At 43.6% G+C, this 12,632-nt stretch overlaps 1 protein-coding gene across 9 annotated transcripts in view; it reads right to left on the bottom strand.

The window, feature by feature from the left end:
- ATXN7 (ataxin 7) overlaps window positions 1–12,632 on the bottom strand; it is an 89,402-nt gene that overhangs the window by 53,304 nt on the left and 23,466 nt on the right. For 5 of the 9 annotated variants that reach the window (XR_012589383.1, XR_012589384.1, XR_012589385.1 and 2 more), the window contains exons 1-3: window positions 10,661–10,862; window positions 10,228–10,497; window positions 9,564–9,632 (exon numbers count right to left, since the gene is read on the bottom strand). Coding sequence is in view for 5 of the 9 variants with exons in the window: in XM_074603100.1 (XP_074459201.1) it covers window positions 9,564–9,632; window positions 10,228–10,486 (328 nt within the window). In the remaining 4 variants the exon portion in view is untranslated. Of the gene's footprint in view, window positions 1–9,563; window positions 9,633–10,227; window positions 10,498–10,660; window positions 10,864–12,632 lie in introns of those variants that run through there. The other 4 variants (XM_074603104.1, XM_074603103.1, XM_074603106.1 and 1 more) reach the window with 3 other exon arrangements.

Here is a 12,632-nt window from a genome sequence, read left to right as displayed (position 1 = left end):
TACTTTTATAAAAAGTAAACGCTGCTTATTAGGAAATTCACTTAAGCCTTTCCTCTCAAATATTTCCATTTACTACCAGCGAGAGCAGGACGACTGCCATCTCTCTTAGCAGAGCAGAACAGGTACTTTCAAACACAGAGTCTACATTTTAAAAAACAAGTTATCTAAAGAAAACATGCTAAACCCCCAAATTATATTCCTTAGAAACCAAAGTCCAGCAAAGACTTCTAGTTGTCAGAGGCAAGTTAAACTCCTTTAATACATTTCTAGACCCATTCTAATTGAACAGGATTCTAGACCCGTTCTAATTGAACAGGAGTGAAATAGACAATTTTAACACTTCCTGGGAAAATTCCTGGCAAAGTTGATTATTTTGAAAACTGCTTTCCAAATTATTTTACATGACTGTCTCAATACTCCAGCACCCACACTGTCTCGACTACTGGCAACACTTCTTGCTCCTTTGACATACCCATCAAAAAGTATAGCCAGTTAACCCAAATCTTTGCAGAGTTTGAGGCCTCTGGATATTCCACACTGCTATAGATTTGTTCTGAAGGGATAAGAATATTTGGTACGGTTCACATTTACGTATAGTGTACAGATGATGCCTCTTTCTCCTTTCGGCATCATTTGCAACAGCTCTCCAATAAGAGATAAAAATAAATGGTGCCATAACTCTTCCTCAGCAGAGTAACCCAGATACAAGCGGTATTCTCTCCACTTCACGAAGTTACCAGGAACCACCTTGGGAATTTCAGTCAAAGAAACTTTTCATTTCTATCACCTAGTTTTCCAACATAGCTGATTACTGAAAATAAATTTTAAAAAAATCAACCGTGCAATAAATACTATAAACTAATTCTTACTTGGTGTTTACTTTTCAAAATACACTTACACATTATAACAGATCCTGATTTACACTGCAGTTATTCGCTGATACATCTCTAATGCTCTTAAAGACAACGAAGATACAAGATCTATACCATACAATCACGTAGGTAGCCATGTAAATATCAGATCAGGTTCACTCTGAAAAGATACGTAAGTAAACATGGCCCAATGGATTCTAGGATTACCGGACACAAACATGTGCCGGAAAATTCACTATCTTCTTTAAACAACCATCACCTTGTTTTGGAAAGCAACTTTAAAGTTAGAATGCAACCCCTATTTCACAAATGTTGCACTCAGCAGAGATGGAGGAGTAATGCTTAATCCAGCATTACTGGGAGGAAGTAAAAAAAAAAAAAAGAAAGATTGTAGAACCACACCCTAGGTGTAAACTGATACAGATTTTCTTCTGTATTTTAGCCTGAAACAATAGCCAGAGGGTGTCATTTAGGCTATATACACCTTGACAAAGCAATGGCTACAATATCTAGGGACTGACAATTAAAATGTTTGCATAGAGAAGTACTACCCTGCTGGCTGATCACACGCTTGTAGTGAACGCGGCTGTCTCGCACATGCAAACTCTTGCCCGTCGAGCCCCACGACCGGGTCCTGCGTCCTCCCTCCTGCCACAAGCAAAACCCTCGTTGACTTCAGTGGCTCACGACAAGACCTCACATCCCCAGATACCACTTAATAAACTGGTAGAACTCCAGTTTTCCCACTGACAACATCTACTACGTTGTTTATGCAGTCGGTGAAAAAAACCTGTAGACAGAACACTGAATTTATGAAGGGCAAAATACAACAGAATTTGATGTTAAGGGAAAACAAACATCCAATTTACTGTGTATTCAGTGTATTATTTGCTTTTCAAATTTAACTCTGAGCTTCTACACTTCATTTTAATGCAAGCTGCTATAGGACTTTCAGGCCACCACATCAGTGGGAAATTGTCCAACAAACTTTCTTGCAGACAAAACTGCGAGAGCTCTAGATTTCAGAACAAAAACGCACATCACGGACTTACAACCTCAGAGCTGCTCCCTATTGGATTTTCAGCTGCTTTGTATACATTTTTTCAGTGACAGTTGAAAACACGGCATTTCCTATTACACTACAAGCAGTTAGTGGAAGATGCAAGTCCTGCTTAGCCACTGAAAAGCAGATCGAGAACACTGTGTAAGTTTTCTGGCTGTTACTATCCCAGTGGCAGAGAAGGGAGGCATAATCAATTATCCCTTTAATTATCAAAGAAGTTTGGCCATGGGCTATGCTAAAGCTATCAAAAGTCAAAATCAAGGCGAGGGCGAGCTTGTAAATAAATTATCTTTCTCATGGGAATACAGGTTACCACAACAGCTTATTCCACCAGGGCTGGCAAGCAGCGTTTACAGACAAATAACTGAGCATTTGAGTATTTATAATCTACTTGAGCCGATAACCTAGAATATTTGCTGTCACAGCGACCATTGCCAAAGCTAGCCATCATGACTCCAAGTGATGTGTGAGCAGCTGCGCGTGGAGTTTACTTTGATGAAGTCATACCCTATAGTGTCTGGGTTACCGTGAGTATCTGACTTGCCACGAGAATCAGTTTGAGAGCCACTGGGCCACCGGTGCTGGTTCACAGCTGCACACAGCCTGCACAGGCAGGGAGAACTTCTGAGCGTGCAAAGCCTTCTAGCGACAGGAACACCGATTACAATAAATTAATTGCCTTCCATGACAACTGCTTTTACAGTTGTGCTACTCTTATCCGTTATACTTTGAATTCCCTTTGCCAGATTTTAAACGCTTGCTGCTAAAAACTTAAAGTCTAAGTACAAAGCTGTGTTCATCTCTGTGCTGTCACCTACACTGAAAGAATATCAGGAAATAATGCTGAGTGTCACACATACGGGCAACTTCCACAGCAGTGGTGATCTGTGTGCATTGAAAGGGAAGAGAAACAATTTTTAAGCATCTTATAGAGTATTTAGAATACTTAATGACAAATCAAATGTTAACATGATTTGTGAAACGTGAAATCTTTTCTGTCTTGTAAGTGACAAGAGATCACACGTATCCCCAGTGGGCCTTTGGTAGTTACAGTTGTAGGGTAGGCATAGTCAGAAAAGGTGTAAGAACTATGTGCATGTTCTTTTATAGAGCCATTGCAATGGAAGAAATAGCTTTTAAAAGAGTTACCTTAGAGAGAGTAATCTGCATCCTCTTAACCCAATTTATTTAAAAGTACCCTTCACTAAGCCTTTTTGTCTTTCCTGCTCTACTTAGATGATAGTGTTATCAACTCATATGAAAGTCATATTTCTACACAATATTTGTCACATTGTTCTTCTCTTACTGAGCATTTGTTGTTAAATATAGAACAGAAACTATAGGAAAAGCAATATTTAATCGAGTATTATCAAGACGTCACCTGTTCTGCATAGGGATAACCTAACTAATCATACATACCACTTAAGAAGCATTAGAAAACAGTGAATTCCTAACAGTTATGTGTGTGTATAGGCAACAATTTCAAAGGTTCTTATGAAAAAAAAAAAAAAAAATCCTGCGTCCTCACATATTATAGATAGATTGAGGCAGTTTTGTGGCTGCAGTTCCAGTGGAAGTCCCTGAGGCCTTGCAATATCACACTAACACTGTGGTAATACCTAAAACCTGCAAAGTATCTTTAAAGCATAAAAGATGACACAGTTCTAACTTGCAGCCTAACATCACAATATTCTATTTATAACATGTGACTCATCTCACCAGAAATAATTAAATATTGTAAACAGAACTTGGATAAGGGAAAAAATAACAAGAAAAAGAGGGCCAGTCACTGCAGATAATCTCAAAAGTAGCATCCTTTCAAACTGCATGTTTTTCCAAGCTATCTCATAAAATCTCTACAATTTTCTTAAACAGTTCAATGCACTTCTAAAATCTCCTTGTAATTGTTTTACGATAACAAGTCCACAAATTCTTAAAACGCCTTGTGTAAATAGTCAATTAAAATGCAATGAAATGAAGAGGAGATTTATCTGATTACAGACTGCAAATAGCTATGCAGAATGTCAAAAAAGAAGCATGGCACTTTGTACTGCTACCTTAAAATATTTATTTCAATCTATTAAAAATTCTCACAGTGTATTTGCAGGCAGTCAAGGACCATAGAGCCCTCTAAGCATCTTTAACATGATTTAACACAACAAAAATCAACTCAACTGAGCACCTCCCAAGACTGAATAAAAACAAATTTAAATTTGAAATAAGATGCTGTCTCTTACTTGTATTTACAACTTAATATTGGAACAAAAGTTTCACCAATGCTTTAATTATTTATTGAACCTGCTGCTGGGAAAATTCTAGACCTTGGGTCTATGTGATAAAGATGCTTCTAGTGAGCTTTCCTGGCCTGGTCCTGGATTTCACTGCTCATCCTGCCCGGCACGGGCTCAAGAAGAACAAGGGTTCATTTCGTAGCTGTTGGTACCCTCACAGCTCCGGTAACTTCCTAACATAACGAAATCTCAAAGCTTCTGCTGAGTGCCCTAGAGGTTCATGGAGTCTCTCTTTTCCTGCCTCCCTCCCCAGGACATATTACCTGTCCAAGACCAGGAGTTCAACTGTTATCAGGTGACATGATGCTGAACAGAATTTGCTCCCACCCGCTCTCCTGGCAGATTCCTATCTTCACAAAGTCTTGCTGAATGTCTTCTGAAGGTGCCTATGAAAAACTGACAATCTGCATTTCCACAGAAAATTCAACACTTGCTTTATTAAGACCAGTATAGTCTAAAAACCATAAGACTGGTACCATGCTACATCACCATACAGCCAGCATCGATTCTGACCTGTAATACCTCCGAGCACATCTAATGTATCTCAGTGACCATCACTCAACTAACCCCACCCTACGATAAAGTAACTGCCTTCTCGGCATCTCCCTCCATGACCATCGAGAGGACCACCTCACAGAAAACAGCTCAGTTACGTACAGGGTGCAATCAGAAACTTCCCTGGGATTCTCAGAAGCCCCACGTACAAACCAAATAAATCACTGGCAGACTGTAGATGCTGTAAGGGTGGCAAAGACCTCTTTTTAGCCGAGATCCAATAATCTTGATCAATGACAACTGATCAAATCAAGCTCAAGACCCAAGTTACAAATGTTCTGTCCTCCTATCCTTTGTTGCCAGTTAGCTATAAGTATGGCGACAGCGCTAGTGAAGCTTTTGAAATAGGCAGCACCAAGGGATTCGCCTCTCAAAGGATGTTAAAAAATAAAAAAAGGGGGGGCTGCATCTGTAACTGAAAGAATGACACGCTCAAGCTCTAGTAAAGACACCCAATGGTTTTGGCACGCACCAAATGCACTCAAACAATTTTAAGCTGTCTAACCAAATCTCTCGTCTATTCTCCACGCTTTTATTTTCCATTCTGAGATGCTATAGTTTGCTTTGCATTTTTATTGTTATACATATTTCAAAATTATTTCATGAGTCAATATAAGAATCTAACAGACTTTCACCCCAGCCACTTCAAAAGGGTTGCATACACTAACAAGTGTCACTGCAAGTAACGACGATCTTTGTTAAGAGCAGACAGGTTGTTTGCCTCTGTCACTCCACTACTGCCTTGGGGGGGTGGTTTGGGGTTTTTGTTTTATTTAAAACAACATACAAGATAACTGGTAGCAACTGGAAATTTACTGTGGGGAGAATTAGAGTTTCTCGAGGGGGCGGTGAAGGAGGGTCAAGCCCCCAGTCCCAATGAACAGCTTTAGGCATCGTCGTTTCTACTCAGGGCTTCTCTACTCTTCCACAGAGCGGAATGAGCCAACCTGCTGCCCAATTTTGCTAGAAGCAAAAGTTCACCCTGTTGAAGCCTGTCAGAGTTACCATGAATGAACTCTATGCTTACAAACACAGCTCTATTTAGACATCATCTTCACAACAATAATGGGCTAGAAAAATTTTTTAAAAGAAAACTGAATTCACACAGGTTAGCAAGAATCTCCTGAAAAAATGAACTTGTTCGCCAAAAACGTTTCAAGCGCAAATTACAAAGTTTGACACTAAGAATCATTTTCTTGAAATGAAAAAGTGTCAGATGCTACAGACACATCAACCTCCTTTGAGGTGTGCTGCATCTCCGAGATGAACTGAGTATATGTGAGCACGTTGGCTGTATCTGATGACGCACCCAGCATCACACAAAATAAGTTTAAAAGATGCACTTTGGCAAAGTTTCATTTTAAAGTATAAGAAAAATGCATGAAGGAAGCTAGATTTTCTACGTCGCTGTTTTAGAATGCATTTATAGATTACAATGCAATGTGCTATACTTGCTTCATCAAAGCAAGATCTGTGTGGCAGAGGAATCGCACCTTTAGCTGGTTCACAAGCAGTGAGTAATTAAGTGACTGCATGAGCTAAAAGATTTGGTCACGTGAACTACATATGAAAATAACTGAAATACAATTGCTTCTAACACGCTCTTACATTGATAGGATTGCTCTTCAAAAGAAGACTTCAGTGTACAAAGTCACAGTAAATTATAAAGGGTACTTTAAAGTAAAATTTTCCCATGATGAAGGATGCTCCTTTCTCATTTCCATCTGTTGAGGATTTTCCGTACCAAAAGCGAGCCGGGTCCATTGGGCCTGTACCTTATTTCTGCAACTCTAATTTCTCCATGAAAGCTCAGCGTGGACCGTTACTGCCTCAAAAAGCAACATGTAGGAAAGCATACAGCAAGTTTCTTGCTTTGGTGAAGGTCTGCCAGGATCCCAGCAGGAATGATTGCATATTACGGATTAGCAGACTGGACAGCTTATAAGAACAGTGAAAAAGAAACAGGGAAGCATGAGAGACAAACATTGGGCGTTTGGGAAGCCCAGATTCAATTTCTAGTTCTTACTTCGATGTGAGCTTGGTTACGTCAAGGAGGGTTAGATACAGAAAAAAAGTGTTTGAGACTACGAACTAATTTTAGTTTCCTGATCCCTACATGGAACTAGCATCACTGACAGGTATTAAGGACTCATCAGGCTTCACAACCACCAGCGCGCGGAGAGAGGAGCTGCCCGATCAGCAAATAGGAAATGCCAGTGACAAAGGTGTGTCTGAAATCCTGCCTCTCTCCAAAGCTTGCAAATGTTGTCCTGGAATTACATATTTATGTCCTTTACTCCTTTAAAAGAATAACAGGCATCACTCTTTCCCTTTAAAGCATAACAAAAGGAGGAGCTGGTAATGTTAAGCCCCTTTTTAATACAGCGTTATGACAATGGGAACGCTCGCTCTGCATTCAGGAGACCCAGACTCTGCTGCCTGCAAGCCTGAAATCCACCTCTTGCCGCCAGGCAGGCTGACGATGAAGCTATTCCCTCTAGAAGACACAGAGAAATGGCATGTGGGGAAGGAAACAACTACAACCCATGCCCCAGTGGGTACGCAGGCAGGTGGGGGCCTGACCTGAAAGCTGACAATTGTTAAACAAAGAAAATAGTTCTTGGTTTTGAACCCAATTCTAATAAGTGGACTGTAAAGTCATGTTCCCTCTTTCACTCCCTCTCCAAGCCATGAATATTTAATTCTTTTATGCAAACTGGAAGAGTTGCAATGCAAGGTTAAATTAGCCTAAATAACCTTGAAATCCTTTTGTGAAGTTGGGCCTCTGAGTCAACTCACAATCTGTAGAGAAATAACTTTCTTACACAACGAGTTCTGTTGTTAGCTGTATTTAAAATACTGTGTGGTACCACGACAAAAATCTTGAGGTTAGAGTTGATTTGACAAAATGCGTACCTTTGGTTCACCTTTAAGATCCATGGTTTAGACAATCCAATTATTTAATAAATGTTTGTTCCTCAATTTTGAATGCAAAATTCTTCCTGGGAAAAGGTATCAGCTACAGTATTCTCCAAGTCTCATTTGATAACACAACACACATATATGCTGGCATGTTTTCCCACTCCCCTAGTTCTTTAAGTGCAAACTTAATTAATACTACTTTTTCTTTATTTTTGCAGTAGGCCAAGCTCCCTACAGACCAGCTACAGGTATACGCCAAGTCAGTGTCTCATCTATATGTCATAAAGCAAACAAAATAAATAGACTTCTGGAAGCCTGACAGAGCTACCAGGTTTCACTTTTAATTCTCAAAGTGTTTTATGAACTTTCAACTCACAACCCTATAAATCATTCACATGATTGGAGTCAGTGCAGAGAAGCTGTGTCTCAGTGGTCAGCCTATGCAAAAACAGTTGCATGATCTCTCTCCAGAGGGGAGAAAAAAAAAAAATTATTCTTCACCCTGCCAGCTAATCTTTAAAATCTGGAAATCTTAGATGCTTGTATTTTAAGAGGTAGAAATAAGAAAGAATGTTTGAAAATCCTTATTAGTAAAATCTTTACTAGGATAATGTGTATGCTTATTGTTACAAATGCTGTTTTAGCACTTGAATGATTTGCCTATTCAGAAAAATAAATATCCAACACAACTATCAGATTGGAACTCAGCAATGAAGTAATAAAGTGATTTTTCAAATGCCTAAGAACTTAGACATACACTTAGAAGATGGCAAAATGGCACACGTGATTCTGAATGTCGCAGCACAGCTGTCTATTGCATCTCTCTTACAGGTCAGCGAACACCGACTCTGGTCCTAGAGATTGATTTTTTCCAAAATTTTAGCAACACTAGGAATTCTACAATAAACAGACATTTCGATTGAACCTCAACATGGATCACTGCCTCCCAATCTTACTAGCCTGCATCACCTTGCTTTAGGTTTCATTTGAGGTTTGTAGCTCACAAGTTGAGAAACGCTGAATCAGATAATCTCCTAAGGTCCCTGGCGAGTCCGGCCTTCTGCGATTGTAAACCAAGTTTACAAACTCAGTCTTCCACCTCTAACAGCATCAAATAAATTATTCGGGTCTAACCGATCTAGAATTTAAAACAGTGAGGCCTATTCTACGGCACACTTCTCATAAAGTCCGACAGAAGCAAGCTAGCACCAACAATATTAGGCAAGTTTTAAAACATTTCTCTGCTATAAAACAATTGTTAAACTGGAAAAACAGAAGAAACTGAACATCACAAATGAGAGTCATCACTGTGGGGTTTTTTTCCACTCCTTGTTACAAAGTTACCAACAATCTGTAGCTTTCATTCATCATCTGCTTACAACTTCAAGTAGCATTGTTACTCTTCAAACGAACTGGGCCATTAATGGGCTTTTGCTAATCACAGGTGAAAGGTCACTGTCATTTAGCAGTACATTAAGAAATAAACATAACATATAGGTATATCAGAGATAGGGATGAGTGTTCAAATACTGACATGGATTACATTAAGAATCATATTTTAGCTCAAGAGAAGATATTATCGGTGCTGGTCACACAGCTTCCTCAGGACTATTTATAGTCTTAAAGAAAAAAAAATCCTACTAGAAACACAGTAAAGACAATAAGTAACCTATGCCTTACCTCGTAGTTTTGAGATTATACATTGATTTAATAATAATGCTAATAACACCACTCACTGACAGGCCGCAAGTCCCAAATCCAATGTGACAGGATTGTAGTTTCCTTTCTCCTTCCCATGCACGTCCTCTCGTAACTAGTTACGAGCAGGGAAACTTTTCTCCAAGAATGAATCGCACTCACCTTCTCGGCAAAGTCGCATCGCTTCTCGGTTTCTTCCGTATTCTTTGAAACTTTCTTCTAATGCTGTTCCTAAAACCAAAAAGCCACAAGATCTCAGACCCTGCAGGAGTCACAGAGTGGGGCTGACCTGTAGCCCGTTCCCCCACGGGAATAAACCAGCACATCAGGGATACGCGCTCCTAAATAACAGCTTCGGAGAGTCACCGATCCGCCGTCCCGTCCCCGGGGGTCGGGGGGGGACGCTGTCAGCGGCGGGGGCCACCTCACCTGAAGCGGGGGCTCCCCCCGCCCCGAGCCCGGGCTGAATGGAGGGCAGGAGGTGCCGGCCTCCGGGGACTGGCTCAGACCTCCCCGCACCGTGTCCCGGATTACAGGAACTGGGGCAGGCGCTGCCCGCTCCGCGCCGCTCCCGCGCCCCCGGGAACCGCGTACCGGACAACGAACTCGGCCGCGACATTGGAGGCGGAGGCGCGGGGGGTGGGGGGGACACGGACCCAACCGCCTCCCCGGGCCCGGGACCCGCGGCGCCCTCCTACCGTGTCGTACCGGCGCCCCGCGGTCTGTCCGGCGGCGGGGCCGCGCCCGGGGCACCCCCAGCCCGGCGGGGAGCGGGGGCCGGGCCGGTAGAGGCGGTTGGGGGGGGGGGAGGGGGGAGGCCGCTCACCGTCGTTCCCGTGAAGTTTAGCAGCATCGACCCAGTGGCTCCAGGGCTGCCCCAGCATCGCCTCGGGGCTGGGCAGGGACCTGCGCTCCCCGACGGCCGCCATTGCCGCTGCGGTGGCGGCGGGGCCGGCGCCGCTCCCGCCTCCTCCGCCTCCGCCTCCTTCGCCGTGGCGGGGCCGCCGCTGCTGCCGCTGCCGCTGCCTGGCCGCCGCCGCGCTGCGCTGCTCCCTCCTGACGTCACACGCGGCCCGCGCCGACATTCTTTCCGCTGCTATAATGTAACGAGAAAAAGTCATCGGGCGCTTAAGGTGGCGCCGGGGTTTTAAGGTGGCGCCGGGGTTTTAAGGAAGCTCCGCGCCGCTGTCAACCCGCTCGCTCCTTTCCTTCCCCCACCCCCCCTCACACCCAGCCCCCTCCGGGCGGCATCGACTCACCTCTGCGGCGGCCCGGGGGGCAGGAGCCGGGTGCCCATTATTGTACTGGGGGGGGGGGGGAGGAGGGGGTGAGCTCTGCCTTCCTCTGCACCGCGTTTGCGCGAACAAAGCCGCGGAATGAGGAAGAGGAGGGAAGGAGTAGGGGGGAAGGCTAAACCGCGACCCTACAAAAACAACGGCCGCATCACAACCCCGCCTGGCACCCGCTGCCCCGGGAAAGGGGGGGGGGGAGTGGGGGGGGGGGGGGTGGGGGCGGATCAACGACGCGACGCGGCGGGGTGGAGCCGGGTTTGCGCGTCCCGCCCCCTCCTCGCCGGTCCACCTTAAAACCGGCGCCTCCTTAAAGGCGACGGTGGCGGCGGCGTCCCCCCCCCCCAACCCCTCCCCGTCCGGGGCCGCCGAACGGCGGCCTCGGGCGGGGGGGGGGACGCCGCCGGGAGCGATTGGAGCAACTTTACTGATGTATGTCAAATTACACACAAGTAAAATGGCTTAATTTGGCAAAATGACATCGATTAGCCAACTGTTTTTTTAAAAGCCGATATATCAACTTCTCGGTTTCGAACTCATCGAGGCGCTCACTTTAAAAGCGGGGAAAAAAAACAAACAAAAAAAACCCAACCAGCCAAACAGGTAAAGCGCACACCGCCGCTATTTTGTACAACTTTGATTATCCCCTTTCTTGCTCTTTTTTTTTTTTTTTCCTCTTTCAAACTGGTTGTTGCATTTTTTTTTTTTCCACCCCCCTCCCTTTTTCACAGCTTTTTTCCTCACCCCCCCTTTATTCCCACTCAAGATGTAATTCTGCAGCCTGGGCCTCAGGCTGTCCTTTAGTAAACCTTCTTCCGCTAGTAAAATATTTTCCCACTGTGTCGTGAGTACATCAATATTCCAGTAGAGGGAGGAAAGTGGCAGCAGAAAGATCAGTTCATCAGTTCAATGCACAAGACGCATTAGTCAGAGCACAGGAACGGGGGCAGATGAAAAAAAACTTCATTTTACAAGGACCGGAGGTGGAGAGAATTTTCTTTTCCCCACAAACTCACTAGGCTGAATATGTGTTTTGGGGTTTTATTTAAGCACGCAAGTTCAATTCTCTTAAATTGTTTCCATAGTGCTATACATGGGTGCATTGATGATTTTAGGGAAAACCCTGAAAATCCATCATGTTAGAAGGAGATCAGAATCGAAAACACATGTACAAGTTGTAGACTTCAAACAGAGGTGGCTATTACGAATTTGAGACATCCAAGTCAGGAGTACAGTCATCCAAAGCTCCCTTGGCAATCAGGGATACTTTTGGGATCAGTTTGGTCCTTTCTGCTCCAAAGCACTTTTTGAAGCATCCCCTCCCTTCCCGCTGACCACAGCAGTAGTCAAGGATGACCGTGCGCATAAATTAGACACCTTCATTAGGCATCCAGAATTAAGCGGGACGAATCTGCTCAGGAGTAGGCAGAAGAGTTGAGTGTGGAAAGCGCTGCCCAGAAGCCAACACTCCTTTAAGAGAATAAGCACTGGTCCAGAAACGCTACAATTCAAGGGGCTTAACTGAGGAAGCAAAATAGCCCAAGAAGTAGCACTGGGACTGACATGGTGTGTGAATACCCACGGACTGCTCCTACGCGTGAATGAGAACAGGTACGCAGAAAACGGAGAGAAAACACATGGAAGAGTTAAGTTAAGCACAGATGGAGAGTGAACAAGGAAAAAGGTGGGGCAGAAAACCAGCAGAAAACAGTGGATGATGTAGAGAAAACAGCCAAATAGTGGGGTGAAGAAAGCATAAACAAACAAATGAAAACATAACACAACCTGAAAATGGAAAGAAAGGAAAAAAGGAAAACCCACAGTTTTAAACCTCACTAAATAGATTTAACAACATATTAATCATGGTTGGTAAAACTATGATTAAACGTATGCCTACAAACAGCATGCAACTGCATAAAACTGCAGAGGATGGTTATTTTGT

The sequence above is a fragment of the Larus michahellis genome, chromosome 10 (assembly GCF_964199755.1).
Source record: "Larus michahellis chromosome 10, bLarMic1.1, whole genome shotgun sequence".
Classification (NCBI taxonomy): Eukaryota; Metazoa; Chordata; class Aves; order Charadriiformes; family Laridae; genus Larus; species Larus michahellis.
The sequence above is the reverse complement of the archived record's forward strand: the minus strand, read 5'-3'. Positions and strand labels throughout refer to the sequence as shown.